This window comes from Macaca nemestrina, chromosome 19 (assembly GCF_043159975.1).
Source record: "Macaca nemestrina isolate mMacNem1 chromosome 19, mMacNem.hap1, whole genome shotgun sequence".
NCBI classification, from domain to species: Eukaryota; Metazoa; Chordata; class Mammalia; order Primates; family Cercopithecidae; genus Macaca; species Macaca nemestrina.
The window spans coordinates 6,018,584-6,044,934 of record NC_092143.1 but is presented as its reverse complement, the minus strand read 5'-3'; the positions used below and the strand labels follow the sequence as shown (position 1 = coordinate 6,044,934).

At 44.4% G+C, this 26,351-nt stretch overlaps 2 protein-coding genes across 5 annotated transcripts in view; one reads left to right on the top strand and one right to left on the bottom strand.

Annotated features, from left to right (window-relative positions):
• LOC105489334 (cytochrome b5 type A) overlaps nucleotides 1-13,847 on the bottom strand; it is a 41,812-nt gene extending 27,965 nt beyond the window's left edge. Inside the window, exon 1 of one of the 4 annotated variants that reach the window (XR_003019749.2) lies at nucleotides 13,619-13,842. Coding sequence is in view for 3 of the 4 variants with exons in the window: in XM_024795234.2 (XP_024651002.1) it covers nucleotides 13,619-13,747 (129 nt within the window). In the remaining variant the exon portion in view is untranslated. Of the gene's footprint in view, nucleotides 1-13,618 lie in introns of all 4 variants that reach the window. The other 3 variants (XM_024795234.2, XM_071085177.1, XM_024795235.2) reach the window with 3 other exon arrangements.
• A 243-nt stretch (nucleotides 13,848-14,090) lies between these two features.
• Nucleotides 14,091-26,351, top strand: part of C19H18orf63 (chromosome 19 C18orf63 homolog) — a 66,682-nt gene continuing 54,421 nt past the window's right edge. The window contains exons 1-2 of the mRNA XM_071085178.1: nucleotides 14,091-15,215; nucleotides 16,469-16,868. The gene's annotated coding sequence lies outside the window, so the exon portion shown is untranslated. The remainder of the gene's footprint in view (nucleotides 15,216-16,468; nucleotides 16,869-26,351) is intronic.

Below are 26,351 nucleotides of genomic sequence, written 5' to 3'. Positions count from 1 at the left end.
ATAGACAGACTGTGAGCTGGCAACCATCCTGCAGAACGCTGTTAGAATTTCCTCTTCTTGAAAAAGATAAGCAAAATTCTTCTTAATTACTTTTAGAACTGAATTAGTAAATGTTTGGTCTAAAACGTACTGGGAACCAAATTTTGGTCACTATGCCCTGACCAATATTTCAACTGCTACCATTACTACACTTGTCTCATTGGATAAAATAAAGCAGGTGTGCTAACTCTTCCTCTAATCTCTGAAGGGTACATAAGCCACCAATTCTGACATGATGACCTTGGGGTACAGGGAAGGACCAGGGACAGGCCTGCTTCTGAGGGACAAGAGCAGGAGGGCACGGTGGCGCCAGTCCTGCCAGGCCCAGAGCCAGGCCCAGAGCTGCCACAGCTTACCTCCTGCTTTGTAACCCAATGCAACCCGATGTCCTCAGAAGAATACACAAGCCACCAAAACTGGGGGCCCGGTTGATGAGTGATGACCTAAGAGAGGCTGTTACTCTAACCACAATCTATCTTAAGCTGGAATGGCCAACAGATGAGACAAGGCCGGGGGCGGTGGCTCACACCTATAACCCCAGCACTTTGGGAAGCCAAGGCAGGCGGATCACCTGAGGTCAGGAGTTTGAGATCAGCCTGGCCAACAACACAAAACCCCGTCTCTACTAAAAAATACAAAAATTAGCCGGGCATGGTGTCAGTCACCTGTAATCCCAGCTACTCAGGAGGCTGAGGCAGGGAGAACTGCTTGGACCCGGGAGGCGGAGGTTGCAGTGAGTCGAGATTGTGCCACTGCACTCCAGCCTGGGCGACAGAGTAAGACTTAAATAAATAATAAAATAAAAATAAATAAAAACAAAAGAAGAGATAACAGAATAGCCTACGCTGAGCCCAGAGGTGGAAGAAAGCAGGACTGACAGTGGCATGTGCCCATCCCTCTCTTTTGTTGTTTTTCCTGTCAATACCAAATAACTCGGCCTCTCTTTCATGTTTAATCATAATAAACTGGGCTGAAATATGCAGGTGAGACAAAGGAGAAATAAAATAAGGTATCAGAAAATTATTCAGTGTCACCCAACAGTCATTCCACATCAGCTTTCTAGTATTTTATACTTATAAACTTTTAATTCTTCATTCAATCAATAAATATTTAGCCCTTTCTATGTGCCAGCATTGTTCTAAGAACTGGATTTATCAATGAATAAAAGAGAAAAAGTCCTGCATTCACAGAGCATACATTTCTAGTGGAAGGGCACAGAGAAGCAAAAACTAATAAATGAGTAAATTATACTGTATGTTACAAGGTAATACATGCTACAGCGGGAAAACTCAGCAGCATAGCTGGGCTCAGGAGTGCAGGGGGCTGCGGTCATATCCAGGCTTAAATACGGTGGTCAGGATACGCCTCGTTGAGGTGACTGTGAGTGAGGACTCAAAGGAGGTGAGGCAGGGAGCCATATGTTATTTGGGGGTAATAACCTTCCAGTGCAAAGAACTGAAAATGGATCACACTTCTACTATGTCTAAGAATTCTTTGCCTAATCCTAAGTCACTTTAAAAAGTTTTACATGTTGGCCAGGTGCAGTGGCTCATGCCTGTAATCCCAGCACTTTGGGAGGTCAAGGCAGGTAGACCACTTGAGCCTCAGGAGTTTGAGACCAGCTGGCAGCTGGGCAACATGGCAAAACCTGTCTACAAAAAAAAAAAAAAAAAAAAGGAAAATTAGCCAGGCGTGGTGGTGCATGCCTGCAGTCCTCGCTACTTGGGAGGCTGGAGAATCACCTGAGTTGAGTCCAGGTGGTGGAGGCTGCAGTGAACCGTGATCATGCCATTGGACTCCAGCCTGAGTGACAGAGTAAGACCCTATCTCAAAAAAAAAAAAAAAAAAAAAAAAAAACGTTTTACATTTTATATTTAGATCTATGCTCCATTCTGAGTTAATTTTGGCATAAGATGTGAGGTTTAAGTCAAGGTTTATATTTTTTATTATTGATGTCCGATTGTTCCAGAATTACGTGCTGCAAAGGCTATCCTTCCTCTATGGAATTGCTTCTCCATCTCTGTCAACGAGGTGGAAATCTCTGTGTGAGTCTATCTCTGGCCTCTCTATTCTGCTACGTGGACATGTATGTGTCCCTTTGCCAGAACTACACTTTCCTGATGACTGCAGCCATATCCTAAGTCTTAAAAACGGGCAGTGTAATTAGTCCTTGAAGGGTTTAAACAGAGTACACTGACCCGATTTGACTTTAAAATGTCACTCTGTTATGGTGAGAATACACCGTTGGGGGCAAGAGGAGACCAGGCAAGAGAAGATGGAGGCTCCAACCAGGGGAACAGCAGTAGAGATGGTAAAAAATGGGTGAGATTCTGACATTATGAAAGTTAAGCCCACAGAACGTCCTGGTGGACAGGATGTGGGTATGAGAGAAGGGAAGAGAGGAGTACGACCCCCAGGCTTTTGGCCTGAGCAGCTGGGAGAATGGAAGTGCCATCTGCTAAGATGGGGACACGCGGAGGGAGCAGGTGTGGGACAGGAAACCACTTCAGTGTTCCCCACGTTAGGGTGAGAAGCCTACTGGACACCTAACTGTGATGTAGCCTCAGGGATACAAGAGCCAGTTCAGGACAGAGGTCTTTCTGGCCAGGATGTGACAATCCAGGATTCATTAGCACATTAAAGCCATGCTACTGTGTGAGCCTGCCAAAGCGGAAAAGCCCAGGCCCCAGGGGGTCCTCCAGTAAGGAGGTCAGACAGAAGAGAAGTGGGAAAAGGAGACCGGAGGTGGAGGGAGGAGGGACCCAGGAGAAGATGGCAACCCAGGGGGGTGAGCATCTGTGTCAGAGTCTGCTGAGCCACTGTGTTGGAGAACTGAGAGCTGACACGAGGCACCCTGGGAGATCTTGGCAAGAGAAGTTGTGGTGAACAGGTGTGGTTTAAAAGGGAATGGAGGAGGTGGATTGGAGACCAGGCTTAACAACCCTTTCAGAGCGTTCTACTATTCAGGGGAGCAGAAAAATGAGTAAATCCTGGAGGGGGCAGGAGAGTCAAAGGAGGCTCTGTGTGTTTGTGTGTTTTTGTGTGTGTGTGTTTGTGTGTGTGTGTCTGTGTGTGTGTTTGTGTGTGTGTGTTTGTGTTTGTGTGTGTGTGTTTGTGTGTGTGTGTCTGTGTGTGTGTTTGTGTGTGTGTGTTTGTGTGTCTGTGTGTTTGTGTGTGTGTTTGTGTGTGTGTCTGTGTGTGTGTGTGTTCCAGGGGAGAAGGGAGTGTGTGTGTTTCTGCAGGAGAGGAGGGTGCGTGTGTTTTGCAGGAAAGGAGAAAAAACAGCAGGAACACTGAGGAGAATAACCCAGTGGGGTGCGGCCCAGAGGGGCCTGGTTTACACCGGGGAACGTCGGGTGGTTTAGGGAGCGTCTGTGAGTGCAAAAGGGACTAGGATTTCAGGCACAGGTGGAGGCCCGGGTTCTGGGCAGGAAGAGACTGGAAAATGCAGACCAAAGTGCTCCCCTCACCTTTAATTCTCCTCATCCTTTCTACTGACTGCGTGGGAGCCTCCCTCGATGTCATTCTTGTGTTCCATGCCCCATGACTATGTCACAATCCAGACTTTCACAATAGAGTCCCACTAGTTTCTAAGTGCGCAATCCTCAGGGACAAAATCCCAGGCCAAGGCCTACAGAGTAAGAAGAGATCACACTAGTACGTGCCCTGCGTGGAAAAAGGGGGAAAAAATAAGACAGTCACAGAGCAGGGGCTTGTGTCTGCTCTTCCACCAGGCTCTCCTCTTCCGTCCTGGGAAGTTACTTCCTGGCACCGGACAAGGGCCGCAGAGTAAGAAGGGATCACACTAGTATGTGTTATGTATGAAAAAGGAGGGGAAAAAAAGATAGCCACAGGGCAGGGGGCTCGTGTCTGTTCCTCTCCTCTTCCATCTCCGGAAGAGTGACTTCCTGGCACTGGACATGGGCCGCAGAGTTAAGAAGGGATCACACTAGTATGTGTTATGTATGAAAAAGGAGGGAAAAAAAAGACAGCCACAGGGCAGGGGGCTCGTGTCTGTTCCTCTCCTCTTCCATCTCCGGAAGAGTGACTTCCTGGCACTGGACATGGGCCGCAGAGTAAGAAGGGATCACACTAGTATGTGTTATGTATGAAAAAGGAGGAAAAAAGAGATAGCCACAGGGCAGGGGGCTCGTGTCTGTTCCTCTCCTCTTCCATCTCGGGAAGAGTGACTTCCTGGCACTGGACATGGGCCAGGTGCACAGCAGCCAGACAGGCAGGAGCCCTTATCGTGTGCAGAAAGCAGCAGACAGGCAGCACATCACGGCCGGGGGGGTCTAACTGCTAGCAGAGGCACAAAACGTATGGGACACCACGCTGAGACCTGAACAGGCTCGAGTCTGACACAGGGGAAAACAGAGCAAAGGTTTTAAGGCAAAAACAAGGTTGCCTTGTTTGAGAAACAGAGAGAAAGGGTCAATGTGATCAGGTGTGGGCATTAGCAGGGAGGACACGGTGTTATCTGCTGAGGTGGGGGAGGTAGATAAGGGCTGATCACTCAGAGCTTTCCAAACCAGGGCAAAGAGATACGATTTTATTCTAAATGCAACAGGAAGCCGTTGAAAGGAAACAAACAGAGAAACGACAATCTGTTTCCAAAAGATGAAGTTTGTATGTGCTTCTTCTAGAAAATCATACTTTTTAAAGAAGTAAATCGCATTTATTACTCAAGCTGGAAACTAATAAACTCACCACTCATTTGAGGGAACCAATGAAATCCTGAGAATTGACTTCCCAGTGGCCACCATGAGAGGTGGCCAAGATACAAGAGACGCCACGCCGGGGCATCTGCTCTCAGCTTAGAAGAGGAAGATGTTCTAACCACCCTGCAACCAGCCGCGTGGCAGATGCAGAGGGAATACGGACCCGGAAGGGGCGGGCGAGAGATGAATTGGACCCACTGAGGGATTTATCAGAGCAGGAACCTCCTCGGATTTCCATTTAAACAATCCTTCCCGGGGCAGTTATTTAAGAGGCCTTTTCCCAAACAACACATGCCTCCTCACACATACCCACCACATGTGTAAACCATCTCTCTCTGAACCAAAACCACACCGATGATTCAGCCCCTGCCAGGTGAGAGCAGCATCTGGGTCACGAACAAACTGCGGTCGTAAAGACTCCACCCCACTCCCTCTATTTGAAAACTCCTCTACAAGAAACAAGAATGGCTGTTTCCTTCACCTCCTAGAAGGCAACAGAGTAAACTGACAACAGATGGAAAGAAAGGCATATTTTTGCCCATTGACCTTCCAAGGGTTTTGGCTTTGTTCAGATCTTTGCATCACAAATCCCCTTTGCTTTCTGCCTGGTTCCTACAGAGAACTCTCCAGTGATGGAGGTCTCCAGCAAATGATAGCAACTCTGTTTCAGTGGGATGGACTTCTGCTTTTAAAGCTACCCTAGGTTCTCTTCAATACTCCTTGGGTCTCAAGCCTCAGCAGCAGACTCAGCACTGAAGACACTGGGCCGCAGTGCCTGCAGCCTGGACTGCAGCCCTGGCTTTGCTCCTTATTGTCTGTGGGACTTGCTGAGAAAGTTGCAAAATCTCCCTAAGACATAGCATCTTACCTTTAAAAGGGAGGACACCATCACCACGGACCCCATAGGGTTGCTTTGAAGATTAAAAGCATAGCCTGGGCACAGTGGCTCACACCACTTTGGGAGATTACCTCCCAAAGTAATCTTAGCACTCTGGGAGGCCAAGGCGAGTGGCTCACCTGAGGTCAGGAGTTCGAGACCAACCTGACCAACATGGTGAAACCCTATCTCTACTGAAAATACAAAATGAGTCAGCACGGTGGCGCATGCCTGTAAATCCCAGCTACTTGGGAAGCTGAGGCAAGAGAATCGCTGGAACCTGCGAGGTGGAAGGTTGCAGTGAGCCAAGATAGAATTCCAGCCTGGGCAACAAGAGCAAAACTCCATCTCAAAAAAAAAAAAAAAAAAAGAAAGAAAGAAAGATTAAAAGCACAAACGCAAAGAAGGTTTTATGTGCAAAAAGCACTTGGCATACTCCCTAGCACATACTGAATGTCCATAAACATTCAGCCAATGTCCACTGCTATAACTTTTCTTATTAGCTCACTAGGGATTGTTGGGGAGGGGAGGATTCAAGAATAGCATTTACTTGGGGAGAGTTAATGAATGGCATTTACTTAACACTTTCTGAGGAAGACCAGGGAAAGAAGGCTGGATATATTCTGTGGCCTGGCTAATTCTGGACACAGCTGCACAAAGCTTGATGACTAGGTCTGCCAAGAATAAACAATAGCAGGCAGTGAAAGAAACAAGCTAGAAACTGACACTCCCGAGGCCCTCAACTACAAAAGAGTTCAAGTGATTCCATTTCAAACAGGCTCCCGTGCCCACCAGCCAGGCAGAGGGGGCCCTTAACTGAGCCTAGAGGTTATGAATCACCCCACCCCTTCCCCTAAGTCCACATCCCTTATCCCTCCACCCCTCCACAACCTCCCCAGCATCAGTGCTGACTCAGATGCCATCATTTTGGCATGGGCCTGCTAGAGACAGAATTCTATGGATCTAAGAAAGTAACTTCTTGCCATCATCCACAGAGATGTCAGCTCTAAGCCAACAGGCAGCACAGGCCAGATTCTATCAACAGCAAGAACTGAGTTGTCCCCACCCGATCTTCAGCTTACCCTCCCGGTCCCCATGTTGGAACTCAATAAAAGGCACAGATGCCCAGTTACCATATACACTCAAGACCATGTTCCCAAGAAAACTAGGTCCAAGGGTAATAGGGAAGAAAGCACACTTGATTAAAATGTTCTGTTTTTCAGAATTAAGGGCAATGAATTTCAACACCCATACTCTCTTCCCCGATCCCTGAGCCTTGGAAGCACTGGTCTATGCAATGTAGACAGCCATGTTCAATGGAAAATAACAAAGAGCAAGTCCCTACAACAACACCTGCTAGAAAGGACTCTCTTGAGACTCCAAAAATGGCTCTGAGCCTGCTACTCAGCTTCCCACGTAGTCAGCTGCTGCCTCCGGTCACTTTTCTGATGCTTTGAGCCTTCAGACAATGAAATTCTTTCATAGAATAGACAAGGTATTACTTGCACAGCTGCACTTTTAAGAGCATTTATAAGCTAAAGGGGCTAAAAAAGTATTCCATACATTTCCCTTTTCAACAGAAGTACACAGCCAAATAATTCAGGAAGGGGGCTGAATGAGGCGCAACCAAGTTCCTCCACTCCTAAGAACCGAGAAACGTACACACTGGTGTGCCACCCCAGGGCACTCTGGTAACATCCATCCAAATTTAGAGTGGCTCATGCCTGTAATCCCAGCACTTTGGGAGGCCAAAGGGGGCAGAGTACTTGAGCCTAGGAGTTCGAGACCAGCCTGGGCAACAACAGACTCCATCTCTACAAAAAATACAAAAATTAGCTGGGCATGGTGGCTCATGCCTGTGGTCCTAGCTATTCCAGAGGGAGGATCACCTGAGCCCAGGAGGTCGAGGCTGCAGTGAGCTGAGATCGCACCACTGCCCTCCAGCCTGGGTAACAGAGCAAGACTCCATCTCAAAAAAAAAAAAAAAAAAAAAGGTAGAAGTGTACATCCTTTCATCCAAGAATCCCACGTACAAAGATCTACCATAAGGAGGTAATTGCAGGTGGGAAACTAAAAACGTGGAAGGAGAGAGGATTCTGTACGTTAGGATCCCTCTATACAATAAGGAGGCAGCCTGGGAACAGGAGTTACTTAAATTCAGGACTGGTCCCTCAACACCTAGTCTAGTGGAGAAAAAGGGAGATTACAGAGCATGCAGAGCACATTTCCACGGACGCAAAGCACATCCATGAGCAGGACATTGTAGCAGCGAGTGTGCAAACTGCTCGTGCTGGCCACCTTCGGGGAGCAGAGCTGCAGGCAGCTTTGATTTCCTGCTTTGCAGTTTTCCACACTGTCCACTTCCTTAACATGATCATGTATTATTTTGCCTTACACAACAAAGTTGTATGTTTAAAAGCTCCCGAAATGGGATGATTTCCAATCATGCAAAGCACACATTCCTGAAAAATTGTTTCAAGTGAATATTTGTATTTTGAGTCATTTTGTTTACTAGTAAACACCGTAATTTCTGAGATATGTTCCTACTAAATAATGGACCTTCTACATAGAAACAATTTATTTTAAAATTTTTATTCAATCAAAATATAGTCACTTAAATGCCTTCTCTTTACATACTTTTTCCAGTGTTTTCACACATATCATTTCTCCCAATGCAGATGCCAGTGACAGAAGAGTCCCCACTTCAGAACAAGGAAAGTGACTGAAAGAACTACCTGACTTGCCCAAGGTCACCTCCATGATTGGTCTAGGACCAGGTCTAGTTTTCCTAACCCCAGCCCAATGCTTTCCCGTGAATGCCCAGTGGGACAGGGTTGTTCAGACTCCACTCAACTGCAAAGGCACTTATCAGCCATCTTCACCGGGAGGACTTGTCAGAATACCAGAGATTCACGTTCAGTAGAATTGTGCGTATTACTTATTCCTTGATTTACCAAAGCTGGCTTGCATGTGTTTTCCCTTCCTTATTTACAATTTTCAACTACCTTTAAGATCATCAAAAAGCAAAAGTTAATTTGGTGTTTCTTTATTGTTTTTTTTTTACTGTTTCAAAACAAAGTTGCCTCCTGGAACCTCTTTTCAAAAGTAGCAGCAGGTTACCAAAAAATATAGAGATATACGTAGAAATATATAAAAGACTTACGGGTTCACGTTCCCCAGGTGGCCTTCTAAGATGTTGTTTTGCTATCACTTTACCCAAGATGCCTAAGCCACCAACACTACCAACAATACCTTTATATTTCCCTCCTACAGACTCCATAATTTCTAAGTTTTATTTACCTAACGGTATATACTAAATAATAACAATGTTCCCATTTTACATGCATCAAAGGCATATTTGCCAAATGTAGCCTTTTAGTAACATGAGATTCAGAATACTATCAAATTTTCTTGCAAAAAGCAAAGGCATTTAGCATTTTAGCCCTAAATATGGTAGCTTTAACAAAGGTAAAGATATGTGTTCTATGTTTTTCAGAATTAAGGGCAACGAATTTCAACACCCATACTCTCTTCCGCGATCCCCAAGCTTTAGAAGTACCGGTCTATGCAACGTAGGCAGCCATATTCAATGGAAAATATCAAACAGCAAGTCCCTACAACAACACCTGCTAGAAAGAACACTCTTCAGACTCCAAAAATCAAAGTGAGTCAGGAGCCAATAGCTTCTACGAGGCAGAATGCTGTAAAGAACATTTAAGGCTCAGGTCCAAGACTACCAGAATCCCAGGATCCCTAGAAAATGTTCTACAGAAACAAGTTTCCATTTTTATGATGTAAAGGGAGAGGAGACAACTTGACAAAAAGACATTACATTCTGCTTTATAAAGTTTTCCAGGACAACATCTATTTCACAAATCAAACACCCACTGACTTGAACCAAAAGCAACATCTAACGCAACTGTTGTTAATTACAGGATACTGTTCTCTATCCCTTCCATGTAACTGTTGTTAGTTACAGGATACCTTTCTCTCTCCCTTCCACAGCTCTTTTAAAACCTGAATAGATGCTGCTGCCCAAATCGCAGAAAGGGAAATGCAAACATTTCTCCCCCGGCCCTCAATGCCTAAGTTTTCATTTCAAAGAACTATCCCTTGAAGTTCTATGATCAAGCAGACTCAGTTTCACAAATATAAACTCAAAAACTATAACTCAGGATTGAAAAAAAATCTAGTTCAAAATATGTAGGTAATAAAGCTCAAAATCTTTTAACTATCAGACAGTAACTAAGCACCTGCTGCTATGTAGACTGCCATTAGTAATAAACCAGTCTTCCCTCTTAGGTTTCTACCCCTCTTCCTGAACAGCAAAAACAGCTTTAGAGGTCATTATTTCAGGAGGTCAGAGCGCACACTGCACAGCTGAGCTTCAACCTGTGTTTTGGCTTGTACCTGCCAGCAGAGCAGGATCCCTCCACCATCTCACCACACACCTTCTCAACATGAACGCGGACATGCACATAAATCTAGGACATTCTGAAAGAATGTGAAATACTCAGTCATGAGAAATCTTGTCCATACGGATGGGGGATCTCACAGTAGACAAAGGTCTAGCCCATAATGACTGAAAGCTCATTTGAGAGTTAGGAGGGGAAGAAAAATCTTTCCTATTTAGGTAAATTAGGTGAGATAAAATATTTTTTAGTTAACACACAAAGGCTGCAAGAAATTCTGGAGCCTTTCAACAACAGAAGACAGGAAGGAGGACCGGGCAAGCGGGGAAGAAAGACAGAGACATTCTGCACTCATTTGTTTTAAAAGTAGGTTTGAGACAAACAGACTGGCCTCCTAAAAGAACTACCTGGCAGGGCAGTGTGCTGAAGAGCTCTGAGCGAGAAGATGCGCGCTTATTTGAGATGTAATCCCAGGGGCACAGGCAGTCACCTGCAAGGAATCCTGGTTAGAATCTCAGGTAGAACCTGAGGCCCTGCCAGAGGCTGGGAAGCCAATGACCAGGATATGCAATAAGCAAGAGATGGTCACAGAAAGTCAAAGCAAATAATATAAAGATGGCAAATGGAAAAATACGTCCATAAAAGGTCGAATCGGGAGGTGCTGAGAGGGCAGCCACAATCCAGCGAAAGGTTAAGTGGCCTTGCTGTTTCCCAGAACCACATGCTGGCAGACAGCAGAGGCAGAAGCGCCTGCAGTTCTCCCAACGCCTGAAGATCTCTCCAACCCCTTAAAGCTGACAGGACGAAAACCAAACTCCTCGTGTTTCTCCCACACCCCAGCCTCCTCACTCACACCATCCTCCTAGCCGTTCCCGGGCTCAGCCACCCTCCTGTTCATTTTATTTGAGATGCATTCTCCACAAAAACTTTGAGTAAGAAAAAATAAAGGAATTTGTTTTCAGCTAATTTACGCACTCAAGAGCTTGCTCTCATCTCTCAGTTTTTCTCGGAAAATTTTTGCACAATCCTTCCTTTCCCGACTCACAGGAATGAAATGTGAAAGTAAATGGTTTTGAGTACATTTTAACAATAATCTTCACTTCCTTGTTATCTTCTCTGAAAATCTACCCCTAAAGTCATGCACAGTAACCTTAGTAATTTTTAAATTGGAGAGATTATGTGCCCTAGGGGACCTCTGGCAATATCTGGAGACATTTTTCGTTGCTGTAAATAGGGGAGGTAGCGCCGGGAGCGGGGGCTCATGTCTGTAATCCCAGCACTTTGGGAGGCCAAGGTGGGTGGATCACCTGAGGTCAGGAGTTCGAGACCAGCTTGGCCAACATGGTGAAACCGTCTTTACTAAAAATACAAAAAATAGCTGGGCGTGGTGGTGCACGCCTGTACTCCCAGCTACTTGAGAGGCTGAGGCAGGAGAATTGGTTGAACACAGGAAACAGAGGTTGCAGTGAGTCGACATCAAGCCATTGCACTCCAGCCTGGAGTGCAGCCTGGAGCAAAACTCCGTCTCAAAACAAAAAAAAATACGGGAGATGGTGGTACCGGTCATCTAGTGGGTAGAACTCAGGGAGGTGGCTCAACATCCTACAATGCCCAGGACAGACGCCACAACAAACATCAGCTGGCCCAAAATGTCAACAGTGCCAGGGTTGAAAAAACTCGTTTTAGGAAAAAAGAAAACAAAAGAAACGAAGAAAATGCTTCATAATATAAAATATCCTAATATTCTCTTATGTTACTTTTTTTATAAACACAAACAGACAAAGCACACACTGTGTCTTAAAATTCCACATTTAGAGTTAATGAGAACTGATGTTTGTTATATGTCAGGATCTGCAGCCGGGCAGGAGGGAGAGGGCAGGTCAGCTCTGATTCCCTAACATAAACCCCTCCTTACTAAATGGTAACACGACTTTATCTTTGGGCACTGCTCCAGAGTGAAATACCTTACCAATAAACATCAACTCCAGCCTTATTTTTTATTTAATTCTATTTATTTATTTAGAGACAGGGTCTCACTCTGTCCCCCAGGCTGGAGTAAAGTTGTGCGATTTCTGCTAACTGCAACCTCTCCCAGGTTCAAGGGATTCTCCTGTCTCAGTCTCCCAAGTAGCTGGGACTACAGGCGTGCGCCGCTAGGTCTGGCTAATTTTGGTATTTTGGGGGTTAGAGATGGCGTTTCGCCATGTTGGTTAAACTGGTCTGGAACGCCTAGATTCAAGTGATCCACCCGCCTCAGCCTCCCAAAGTGCTGGGATTACAGGTGTGAGCCACCGTGCTGGGCCCAGCCTCATTTTTTAAAACAGGCCTTTTGATTTTAACATTTTCTGCAAAACCAAAGTCCTCTGATGTAAACTGTGATCCAGCTCAGACCAGGCATCTGTTTTTGTCTCCCTGCTCCCGGACTATGTAAAAAATTCCCATCACTAAACCTTCTCATTATTGGAAGAGGGGCGTGAGCATGCGTTAAGATTCATGATTCAGACTCCCCAAAAGTGGTAAAACACTTCCAGAGGATCTAAGACAACCACCAAAAACGCCCCTTAGCGTGTGCGGCAAAAATTATAATCGACTGCAAATTATCTTATCAAAGGAATGTCTTCCTTTAAGTTAACAAACGTTCCCTATTACACCTTCCAAAACTGTTAGGGGCCAGTCCGACAGCAGAACGCACGCTGCTCTGCCTGGCCTCTTCCTGTGTTCTTGCTCCAGCCACACATCGCGGTCTCAGGAGTCAAGCACGGCACCTGGCTGCCAAAGCCAGGAAAAGGTTAATTAACACCGGGCCTCTTCCAGGTGAACGCGAATGCGAGTGGATGTGGGCCCCAAGGTCGGCCAGTGGCTGCCAAGGGAAGGGCGGGCACGGACCACACCCGACCTCCGCACTCGGGGTCCCCTCCGGCGGGATCCGTGGCTCTCGGGGTGGGTGGTCTCCAGCCGGCCACTCCGGGGATGCCGCCGGTCGTGGAAGGACACCCTTCTATTCAAACTCAAGGAAGAAAGGGATCATTTAAATCCCCCGCATAGCTGCGCGCTCTCCCCGGAAGGCTGCTCCAGCACCGCCACAGGGCCCGAGCGCCAGCTCCTGCCTAGTGCACCAGCTCCTGCCTAGTGCGCCCCCGGACCACGTAGCGATGATGCCACCGTGCCCGGGCGCTCCCAGGTGTGCACGCGCAGGTGTGCGGATTCGGGGAGCGCTCCCAGGTGTACACGCGCAGGTGTGCGGATTCGGGGAGCGCTCCCAGGTGTACACGCGCAGGTGTATGGACTCGAGGAGACTTCCCACGTGTACACGAGCAGATGTGCGGACTCGGGGAGCGCTCCCAGGTGTGCGGACTCGGGGTGGTGGGGGGCACCCAGGTGTGCACGTGCAGGTGTGCGGACTCGGAAGCGCGCCCAGGCGTACACGCGCAGGTGAGCGAACTCAGGGGGCGGGGGGCGCGCCCAGGCGTACGTATGCGGACTCGGGCCCGCGAAAGACAGGTCATGCCAGTGAACCCCCAAACCCGGCCCACGCTCCCTGCGCCCCAAGCTGCTCATCCCCAACTCACCTCTTCCAGAAATTTGGTCAAATCGTACACCTTGTGGTGCAGGATCAGCCAGGTGCTCTTGCTGTGGTTGTGCTTCTGAATCTCCTCTAGGGTGTAGTACTTCACGGCCTCGTCCGACTGCTCTGCCATCTCGGTTCGCCGCGAGCCAGGCCCAACACACACAGCCGCGTCGGGTGGAGCAGAGCGCGCGACTCCGCCAGCTCCACCCGGGACATTCCCCGCGCCGGGCACAGCTCCGGGGGCTGGGCGGCCGGCTCAGGGGCGGGGCGCAGTAGAAGGACCCCCGACGGTTGGCCGTCATCCTTGTCATTCAAAAGTCCCCGCCTTAGGTCGACCCCCTCCGCCTGCCCAAGCGTGGTCCCGCCCAGTGTGCGGGTGTTAATTGGCTGCCGGAGGTGCCCTTCACAATCTCCCGGCCGCCGCAGCGCGCAGGCGGCGGGACAGGGCTCCACGGAGTCTGCGCGGAAGGGCGGGACGAACTGTGGCTAGGGTGGAGGTGGGAGGTCGGGGGCGTCCCAGCGGGTTAAGCGTGCGAGTGAGGAGTGAGCGAGGTGTACCAGCGGGCATGGATGGCAGGTGCAGAGTCCATTCTTGGGAGGGCGGCGACCTGGGCAGCGAATCACGGGAGTTTCCTATTCGCAGGAGCCCGAGTGCCAGACGTTAATTTGTAACAAAAGTAGCCATGGCCAAGTCCATAAAGGGGGCGTCTCGGGTAGCCCTTCGCATGCCCGCAAGAGATGAAAGCCCCGTGCGCGCTAGAAAACGGTTTCGCAACTGGCTTCGGGAAGCAAATGCGCTGCGCCCCAAAAAATAAAGTTGGCGAACTGTGCTTGACCTCGCTGGGGTTTTGGAATCCCTCGTTCTCACAGGAAAAAAAAATCCAGGGAAATCATCTTTCCCTTAAAAAGCAGAAGTGTCCAAATTATTTCTGTGACTGAAGTAGTTTGGCTGCGGTTGGCCAGTGACGTGGCAAGGCCTTGTTTGTGCATTTAAGCTAAATCAGATTATCTTCTAGGAGTCTGGAAGAGAACCTCCCCGAAGGGCACCCTCTTTCCCTTCTGACGCAGGGAAAATACCACATATAAAGAGCTACAAACGTTTGAAGGAGGAAAAAAAAAGAAAAATTCCAGCATGTTAAAATTTGGTATTTTATTCAGGCCCTTTTGAGCAATGGTAGTTAATTCCAAAAAGAACCACACTAGAGGTTTCACATGTGAGGTCATCCACCCTTCCAGGGACACACCAGGTTCCTACACATAGTAGGTGTCTGATGAATGTAAGCTCCCTTCCCCCTGCTTACCTCTTCCATAGGAAAGAATGCCTATCCAGAAAAACACAAAACACACACATGTCAGGCCTGTGAGCCCAAGCCTGCACATATACATCCAGATGGCCTGAAGCAACTGAAGAATCACAAAAGAAGTGAAAATGCTGAAGCAACTGAAGAATCACAAAAGAAGTGAAAATGACCGGTTCCTGCCTTAACTGATAAGACAATCCCCTGTCCTCCTGCTCATTGCTCCATGAAAAAGATCCGCCTACGACCTTGGTCCTCAGACCAACCAGCCCAAGGAACATCTCACCAATTTTAAATTGGGTAAGTAGCTTCTTTTTACTCTCTTCTCCAACGTCTCTCACTGTCCCTCAACCTCTTTCTCCTTTCAATTTTGGCACCACCCTTCAATCTATTCCTTCCCTTAATTTCAGTTCCTTTCCTTTTCTGCTAGAGACAGAGGAGATGCGTTTTATCCATGAACCCAAAACTCCGGCACTGGTCACAGACTCGAGAAGATAGTGTTCCCTTGGTGTTTAATCACTGCAGGGATGCCTGCCTGATTATTCACCCATATTTCAGAGGTGTCTGATCACCACAGGGACACCTGCCTTGATCCTTCACCTTGGTGGCAAGCACCACCTCCCTTGGGTGGCAAGTGCCTCCCCAACCCTCCGTGTCTCTACTCTCTCTTTTCTCTGGGCTTGCCTCCTTCACTATGGGCAATCTTCCACCCTCCAGTCCTCCTTCTTCTCCCTTAGCCTGTGTTCTCAAGAAGTTAAAACCTCTTCAACTCTCACCTGACCTAAAACGTAAACACCTTATTTTTTTCTGCAATACCACCTGACCCCAATACAAACTTTACAGAGGTTCCAAATTGCCAGAAAATGGCACTTTCAATTTCTCCACCCTACAAGATCTAGATAATTCTTGTCGTAAAATGGGCAAATGATCTGAGGTGCCTGATATCCAGGCCTTCTTTTACACATCAGTCCCTCCCTAGTCTCTGCTCCCAATGCGACTCATCCCAAATCTTTCTTCTTTCTCTCCTGTCTGTTCCTTCGGTCTCCACCCCAAACTCTGAGTACTTTGAATGTTCCTTTTCTATGGACCCATCCGACTTCTCCCCTCCTCCCCAGGCTGAGCCAGGTCCCAATTCTTCCTCAGCCTCTGCTCCCCCACCCTATAATCCTTCTATCACCTCTCCTCCTCACACCCAGTCTGGCTTACAGTTTCATTCCGTGATGAGCCCTTCCCCACCTGCCCAACAATTTCCTCAAAAAGAGGTGGCTGGAGCTAAAGGCATAGTCAAGGTTAATGCTCCTTTTTTCTTTATCTGACCTCTCCCAAAACGGTTAGGCTCTTTTTCATCAAATATGAAACCCCTGCCCAGTTCATGGCCCATTTGGCAACAACACTTAAAGGCTTTACCACCCTAGACCCAGAGGGTCCAGAAGGCCGTCTTATTCTCAATATGCATTTTATTACCTAACCCGCTCCCGACATTAGAAAAAGCTCCAAAAAATAGATTCCAGCCCTCAAACCCCACAACAGGATTAATTAACCTTGCCTTCAAGGTGTATAATAATAGAGAAGAGTGGCAATTACTTGCCTCCACTGTGAAAGAAACCTCAGCCACATCTCCAGCACACAAGAACTTCAAAACTCCTAAACTGCAGTGGCCAGGCGTTCCTCCAAGACCTCCTCCCTCAGGATCTTGCTTCAAATGCTGAAAATCTGGCCACTGGGCCAAGGAATGCCTGCAGCCTGGGATTCCTCCTAAGTAATGCCCCATCTGTGCGGGACCCCACTGGAAACTGGACTGTCCAACTCGCCTGGCAGCCATTCCCAGAGTCCCTGGAACTCTGGCCCAAGGCTCGCTGACTGACTCCTTCCCAGATCTTTTTGGCTTAGTGGCTGAAGACTGACACTGCCTGATCGCCTTGGAAGCCTCCTGGACCATCACAGATGCTTTAGGTAACTCTCACAGTGGAGGGTAAGTCTGTCCCCTTCTTAATCAATACAGAGGCTACCCACTCCACATTACCTTCTTTTCAAGGGCCTCTTTCCCTTGCCTCCGTAACAATTGTGGTTATTGACGGCCGGGCTTCTAAACCTCTTAAAACTTCCCAATTCTGGTACCAACTGGGACAATATTCTTTTATGCACTCCTTTATAGTTATCCCTGCCTGCCTAGTTCCCTTATTAGGTCGAGGCATTTTAACTAAATTATCTGCTTCCCCGACTATTCCTAGGCAACAGCCATACCTCATTGTCACCCTTTTCCCCAGTTCAAAGCCTCCTTCACATCCTCCCCTTGTATCTCCCCACCTTAATCCAGAAGTATGAGACACCTCTACTCCCTCCTTGGCAAGTGATCACGCACCCCTTACCATCCCATTAAAACCTAATCACCCTTACCCCACTCAATGCCAATATCCCATCCCACAGCATGCTTTAAAAGAATTAAAGCCTGTTTTCACTCAGCTGTTACAGCATGGCCTTATAAAGCCTATAAACTCTCCTTACAATTCCCCCATTTTGCCCCTCCACAACCCATTAATCTGTTCTGGATCTCAAAGATGCTTTCTTTACTATTCCTTTGCACCCTTCATCCCAGCCTCTCTTCGCTTTCACTTAGACTGACCCTGACACCCATCAGCCTCAGCAACTTACCTGGGCTGTACTGCTACAAGGCTTCAGGGACAGCCCCCATTACTTCAGTCAAGCCCAAATTTCTTCCTTATCTGTTACCTATCTCAGCATAATTCTTCATAAAAACACATGTGCTCTCCCTGCCTATCGTGTCCGGCTAATCTCCCAAACCCCAACCCCTTCTACAAAACAACAACTCCTTTCCCTCCTAGGCATGGTTAGGCACTTTCACCTTTAGATACCTAGTTTTGCCATCCTAACTAAACCATTCATTCTCCCCATTTCCCCATATTTACCTCTTTCCTATTCCCCACCCAGACCACACTTGGTTTATTGATGATAGTTCTTCCAGGCCCAATCACCAATCACTGGCAAAGGCAGGCTATGCTATAGTGTCTTCCACATCTATCACTGAAGCTACCGCTCTGCCCCACTCCACTACCTCTCAGCAAGCCAAACTCATTGCCTTAACCCGGGCCCTCACTCTTACAAAGGGACTACATGTCAATATTTACACTGACTCTAAATATACCTTCCATATCCCACCCACCATGCTGTTATATGGGCTGAAAGAGGTTTCCTCACTACGCAAGGGTCCTCCATCATTAATGCCTCTTTAATAAAAACTCTTCTCAAGGCCGCTTTACTTCCAAAGGAAGCTGGAGTCATTCACTGCAAGGGCTATCAAAAGGCATCCGATCCCATTGCTCAGGGCAATGCTTATGCTGATAAGTAGCTAAAGAAGCAGCTAGCATTCCTACTTCTGTCCCTTATGACCAGTTTTTCTCCTCATCAGTCACTGCTACTTACTCTCCCACTGAAGTTTCCACCTATCAATCCATCCCCACTCAAGGTAAATGGTTTTTGGACCAAGGAAAATATCTCCTTCCAGCTCTACAGGCCCATTCTATTCTGTCATCACTTCATAACCTCTTCCATGTAGGTTACAAGCTGCTAGCCTGTCTCTTAGAACCTCTCATTTCCTTTCCATCGTGGAAATCTATCCTCAAGGAAATCGCATCTCAGTGCTCCATCTGCTATTCTACTCCTCAGGGATTGTTCACACCCCCTCCCTTCCCTACACATCAAGCTCGGGGATTTGCCTCTGCCCAGGACTGGCAAATTGACTTTACTCACATGCCCCGAGTCAGGAAACTAAAATACCTCTTGGTCTGGGAAGACACTTTCACTGGATAGGTAGAGGCCTTTCCCACGGGGTCTGAGAAGGCCACCATGGTCATTTCTTCTCTTCTGTCAGATGTAATTCCTCAGTTTGGCCTTCCCACCCCTATACAGTCTGATAGCGGACCAGCCTTTATTGGTCAAATCACCCCAGCAGTTTCTCAGGCTCTTGGTATTCAGTGGAACCTTCATACCCTTTATCATCCTCAATCTTCAGGAAAGGTAGAACGGACTAATGGTCTTTTAAAGACACACCTCACTAAGCTCAGCCTCCAACTTAAAAAGGACTGGACAGTACTTTTACCTCTTGCCCTTCTCAGAATTAAAGCCTGTCCTCGAGATGGTACAGGGTACAGTCCATTTGAACTTTTATATGGATGCACTTTCTTGCTTGGCCCCAACCTCATCCCAGACACCAGCCCTCTAGGTGACTATCTTCCAGTCCTCCAGCAGGCCAGACAGGAAATTCACCAGGCTGCTAATCATCTCTTGCCTCCTCCAGATTCCCAGCCTTATAAAGACACTCTAGCTGGATGATCAGTTCTTGTTAAGAATCTAATCCGTCAAACTCTACAACCTCGATGGACTGGACTCTACTTAGTCATCTGTAATACCCCAACTGCCGTCCTCCTGCAGGACCCACCCCGTTGGGTTCACCGTTCCAGAATAAAGCCGTGTCCATTGGACAGCCAGCCTGATCTCTCCTCTTCCTCTTAGAAGTCACAAGTACTCACCCCTACTTCCCTTAAACTCACCCACATTTCTGAAGAACATAGTAACCCTTATGAGCCTAATAAATCCTTTCATTTTGTTAGGTCTATTCTTCCTTACTGCAACAGGGCTTTACGCAGTCACCCCCACTACTTAGACTACATCCCAAAAACTTTTCATCCCTGCTATCTTCTGTCTAGTCATACTCCTATTCTTCGTTTTCACCTATCCATAAATACCCTGCCCTTGTCTACACTGCCGGCTTATACTTTTTCTCCAAACCATCATAGCTGGTCCTGGTCTTATCCCCTAACCACCACTCTTAACTCCCTCTTGGAATGGATACATTACCTCTGCTGGAAAAGCACACTCCAATTCTTTCACCCACTTTACATTTCCAGTTTTGCCTTACACAGGGTCTCGTCTTCCTTTGTGGCTCCTCCACCTACATGTGTCTGCCTGTTAATTAGACAGGCACATGTACACTAGTTTTCCTTACCCCCAAAAATCAATTTGCAAATAAGACTGAACAGCTTCCTGTTCCCCTCATGACACCAACACTTCACTAGTATTTTATTTTGTTTTTCTTATTATTAATATAAGAAGACAGGATTAGGCCTTGACTTACTGCTGAAAAAGGAAGACTCTGTATATTTTTAAATGAAGATTGTTGTTTTTACCTAAATCAATCTGGCCTGGTATATGACAACAAAAAAACTCAAGGATAGAGCCCCAAAACTGGCCAACCAAGCAAATAATCATGCTGAACCCTGTTAGGCACTCTCCAATTTGAAGTCCTGGGTTCTCCCAATTCTTAGTCCTTTAATACTTGTTTTTCTCCTCTTATTCAGACCTTGTGTCTTCCATTTAGTTTCTCAGTTCATACAAAACCATATCCAGGCCATTACCAATCATCCTATATGACAAATGCTCCTTCTGACAACCCCAGAATATCACCCCTTACCATAAAATCTTCCTTCTCCTTAATCTCTCCCACTCTAGGTTCCCATGCCATCCCTAATCCTGCTCGAAGCAGCCCTGAGAAACATCGCCCATTATCTCTCCATACCACCCCCCCAAAATTTTCCCCTCGCCAACACTTCACACTATCTTGTTTTGTTTTTCTTATTAATATAAGAAGACAGGAATGTCAGGCCTCTGAGCCCAAGCCTGCACATATACATCCAGATGGCCTGCAGCAACTGAAGAATCACTAAAGAAATGAAAATGGCTGATTCCTGCCTTAACTGATGACATTACTTTGTGAAATTCCTCCTCCTGGCTCAGAAGCTCCCCGACTGAGCACCTTGTGACCCCCGCCCCTGCCCGCAAGAGAACAACCCCCTTTGACTGTAATTTTCCACTACCTACCCAAATCCTATAAAACTGCCCCTGCCCTAACTCCCTTTGCTGACTCTCTTTTTGGACTCAGCCCACCTGCACCCATATGATTAAAAAGCTTTATTGCTCACACAAAGCCTGTTGGTGGTCTCTTCACACAGACGCATGTGACAACATACACACACATTTTTTAAGTATTCCAAAATGATCACATTTTTTTTTTATATCAAGCAAACATTTCCAAGTGTAACGTTTTGTTATTCAGAGATAGTTTTAAGGACTAAGTAGTGTTAAGAAGGTAAATTATTTGTATTATACTAATCAGTCATGGTTCATATACAATATAGAAATATTTTATTTCACGTTAACCAACAAAAATATGTTGAAATGATTTCCAGTCTTTAATTGTGAAATAATTGTAGGTTCACAGGAAGTTGCAAATATAGTAGAGGTGCTGTGTACCCTTCACCCAGTTTCCCCCAATGGTTACATCTTTTTGTAACTTCAGTACAATATCAAAACCAGGAAATTGGCATTGGTACAATGTATGAGCCCACAGTAGGCCCCTCTTATCCTCAGGGAATAGTTCTAAGACTCCAGTTGATGTTGGAACCCACCAATAGTACCAAACCCGATTGCCACTGTGAAATTTGATCATATAAATTGGGTCATTCTTATCATGCCCAATTAAAATAAAGTCAAGAGGCCGGGGGGAAAAGCACTCAGGAAACATCATATATTATCCTAAGAATGTCGTTCTCTGCAACCCTACCCACAGAAACTGGCTACTGTTAACTTAAAACCAGTTTTATCTAATAGCTATTGAAACAACCTGCTTCTACTATAAGACTTTCTACCCACCATCAACACTCACCAATCAGAACTTGCCAGCTACCCAAAACTTTACTAGTGCTAGTGAACTTTCAGAAAAATACATGTGACTCCTTTTTATAAAACCTCAAACTTTCTCTTTGTTCCTTGGACATAGCAAAGACCACTCGTGTATGCTTGGACTTGCAATTCTTGCTTCCCAAATAAAATGTTTTAGATTCACCTCTGGATTGTATTTGACTTGGACATACTTGGTATCAGAAGTGGGATTCCAAAGCTAACTCATCTTAGCTTCAAGGTTTGGATGAGGGAATTTTGCTCTTCATTGAGAGAAGGCAGTCATCTTTCTTGGTAAATATGTACTTTGTTTTCTATCAGTTCTTGCATTTACTTGGCCTTTGTTTATTAGCACTTGCATCTAGTTAGCGAGTGCTAAATCACCTAGATAAATTTAGTTACAAATGGGCTCTCAAAGTTCAACGTCATGGCAAGATTTTTTTTTTTTAATTCCACCTGGTAACATGTTTAAACATCACAGAGATCATTCAAACAGTCTAAACTAAAAGACCACAGCTATAAAATCATACACCACAAATAAGACTTAGATTTCAATTGATACCTTGAGGCAAAAAAAAAAAAAAAAAAAAATCAGCACTCAAAGATTGTCTAACTACAAAATACTGTCTCAAAGCTAGCTGGGAGGTTTTCCTCTCTGGAGCTTCCCCTCCCCTTCTTACAATTCCTCCTCTTCACCCTTTTGTAACTTAAACTCTCTTTTTCTAAAATACTTAAGTTATTCTGGCATACTAATTATTTAAGTAAAAACACTTGAAACCAGCAGATATAAAATCAAATTGTTTTGACCTTCGTGCTGTTTCTTAAAAGCTAAAGATTAAATTCTCATGTAAAACACTATACTATAAGGAGTGGCAGCATTCTTATCTTCAAGGACAAATATTTGAGAACAAGAAAACACTGTACAGACCTCATTAGAGTAACTCTTATCTCCTACCCCCCTCACGTAATTCAGACACATTTCCACAGTTATTCTTTGTCCAGTCCACTATATTGGTAACTGCCTCAAACTGCTTTACTAAAAATTGGTTTCACAGCCTTTATAGGACTACAAACAAAAAGTTAAAAGCTTAGCCTTCTCTCATTTTGTCAGAAAATAATTTCAATTCAACTGCTTTTTAAGAAACCAGTATGTATGTTTCACTATCTTATGACTAAAATTCTAAAATAAAATCTGCAAGATCTTTATTTACATGTATGTGTATGTGTTTAGATGTGTTTATGCATATATACATGTATTGTGTGATGTGTTGCATCTACATGATAAAACCTGGTGTAGTTGGCCAGAAATCCCTTAAGGAATTCTATTTAGATAAAATATGTACTCATATGAAATATGTAACAACTCCAAATATTTTTACCTTGCCTTACTTAAACAAATCCTTGATAAATTAATTGGTTTTTAAATTGTTGATAAAAAAAATTAGAAAAGTCTTCAAAATTGTCAACATTTTTGGCTGGGTTTACTGGTCATATATCTGCCTCTGCTAGAGTTCTTAAGGTTATAAAGCTATAAACCCAGCCTAAAACAAAATAATGTTTGTGTATGCAGTTCTTTGATTGATAAGGTTTAATATTGTTGATTTAATAAAAACAGCTGTATTTTCTGAGTTATCAACGGGATACCCATGTATTAAACTTTAAGGTTCTACCTTAAGTAAACACTTGATATTAACAGGCTATGAAATTGGTATATAAAAAATAAAATAATGACTAGCTCTAATATTTTAATTTTCATAAGTAATCTAGGTATAATTACTTAAAAATAAATTAGGTAATCGGAAATGAAATTAACATTTATAAATGAAGCTTCCATGCAATTTAAAATTTTAAAGTTGTATTAAGTAATAAATATTAAATGACCAAGTTATATCCAAAACTGAGCCAAACTGGCAAATACATGAAAGTTCTTTCTTGGCTTCTTAAATTTTATAAAAAATACTAAATATATTTAGGTCTATTAATCACAATATGAATTTAGGGAAAAATAATTTTGTATGAGAAAAAATCTCAAGTGATACATTTTTGTCCTGAGATACAATAATTAGTCATTCCAAAATTTACAAAAAAGAAAAACTACAAGACTAAGAATGGGGGCTTGGGAAAATAATGTAAGTTCTAAACAAGTTGAAGAGGATTTATAGAAGGTGGGCTTTGTGAAGGAAGTTTTATTTGCGATCGGATTGGCTGCGATTAGAAAGAAATTGTTTATGTGTTTTTCTAAAAATTAAACACTGGTGTCAGGAGTTGCTGATACCAGACCAGAGTGTAGTCCTCTGTATTTAAAATAACAAATACTTCCTGAAGTACTGATCTGTCCTTAATAAAACTGCAAGAGGTTTTGATTTTTAATTCTAAAATCTGTTTAACAGCCATGTTCTGAACTGCACAATTTTTGTTTCTGCCATTTCTTCCTAAGATCTATTTAATTTCTCTAGTTTCAGGTTTAAAATGCTGTCCTTTTCATTGAAAATGGTAATTTCATTTCCTGAGGTAGTTTTCCTTTTTACATTTCTCAGATTCACATCTCAGAGATTCAGCTTTTGCTATATCTCGCTACACATGACTTGTAGGTCTGACATCCGTGCCTTCACCTTTTTCCTCCCCTTGTGAAGGCCTGGGTTAACAATGCTCTTCTCCAACTTTGTTATTAGCTTCTATAACTTTTTTTTGTCCGGTTCTAACTCTGCTTTTTTGGCCTGACACCAAAATATTTATCTTAAAGGCCTAGAAAAGCAATATTTTCCTTCAGTATAACTTGATTCTGTACTCTTAGCTTTTCTTGATGTATATGAATTGTTATATTCATAACTTTGGACATAGTCTTCATATGTCTGCATCAGGTTTGACTTCCAGGTTATCTAAATGAGCTTCCATAAGGAGAAACACTCACCCTGCAGAAGGTTTTTCTCTACCTTTTTGGTAGTGGGTCCAAGAAAGAAAGATTTCACATTTTGTCAAGATAACTTTCTATGTTGCCTTTATTAGATTTTTTATGACTTAGGAAAACTAAACTGTAAAAGGGTTAAGGATTTTATATCTATGTAACTTTCTGGACTGCTTGTAGAGTCTTTTGACTATCATTCTTTTTAAATTAATAACTATTATTTTACAGTGACCTGTTATTCTGTTTTGATCTAGTGTTTTGAGCTTTTTAACATCTTTGAAAAACTTCCCTAAAATCAAATCCTAAATTGAGTCTTTTTGACCTAGAATTAACTTTAGAATTTTTCAGTTGAGCCCATGGAAAGCCTCAAAATCTATATGTCATCTTGTAGAGATATTAGTTAGGCTTATTTAGTAAACTGTATAGGAAACATTGTCAAATAAGTGATACGAGATCTTTTAGTTACATTTATGGGTATGTCGTTGATAATCACGTTTCAAAAATTACATAAATTCACAGAAATCTAATAAGTTAGACATATTAGATAGGTTCATCCTGTCACTGAGGAGCAGTTAAGCCTTACTGCATAATGGCTGGTCCCTGATGTTCTCAAAGAAAAATCTTGATCAGAAAAGGGAACTGTGAAAGGTGATCATACAAATTGGGTCATTTCTTATATTCAACAAAAACAAAGTTGAGAGTCCGGGGGAAAAAGCACTCAGAGCACATAATATAATGACATTGCACTAAGAATGTAATTATCTGCCAGGCTGGCTTCAGACATTGCCTGTTGTAATCTGAAATCAGTTTTATCTACTAACTACTGAAACAAACTGCTGCAACTCTAAGACGAGTTTTACCCCACTGTCACTTACCAAACTTTCTATTGCCAATGAACTTTCAGAATAACACGTAACAGTTCTCCTTTTTATAAAACCTCCAACCTTCTTTGTTCTTCAGACATCCTAAAGACTGAAGACTAAAATAAAATGTTTTGTGTGTGGCCAGAATTGCAATTCTTGCTTCCCAAATAAAGTGTTTTAAATTTAGAGATTCATCTCTATATTTTGACTTCAACATTATCAATAAAAACACATTTCTGTTCATGTTTTCCACTGAGAAACATAATGCCTTTTGCATCTTAACTAAGCACTTATCACACACTGTGGCCATAACTTTTGCAGTTTTAGGTGCAACGGCAAAACCAACATGAATTTTTCTTTCTTCACAATTGCACAGGTTGAAGATCTTTCTTACTTTAGATCTTAGAAGTCTCAACCTATTTTTTTCTTTCCTTATTAAGTTGAGAACTTTCATTTTTTTCACTTAAAGGAAGCACTTCACAGCTTCTCATTGGCATATCTGAATTGCCAGCATCACTACTCTTGCACTTTGGGGCCATTATTAAGTAAAACAAAGTTCACTGGAACACACAGTGTAACACCGCAACAGTCAATCTGATAGCCAAGAAGGCCACCAAGGGGCTAAGTAATGGGCGTGGAATGCCTACAGTGTGGGCATTCTGGATGAGGGGATGATTCATATGCTGGGATGTGAGGACAAAGCAGGAACGTGCTAGATTTAATCATGTTACTCAGAATGTTGCACAATTTTAAACCTAAGAATTATTTATTTCTAGAAATTTTTACTTAATATTTTTGGACTGTGATTGACAGTTGGTAAATGAAATCACGGAAAATGAAACTGTGGATAAGGAGGACTATGTTAGTTCCATCCTGTCTTAGGACTTCTGTAGATTTGTGGCAACCACCACAAAC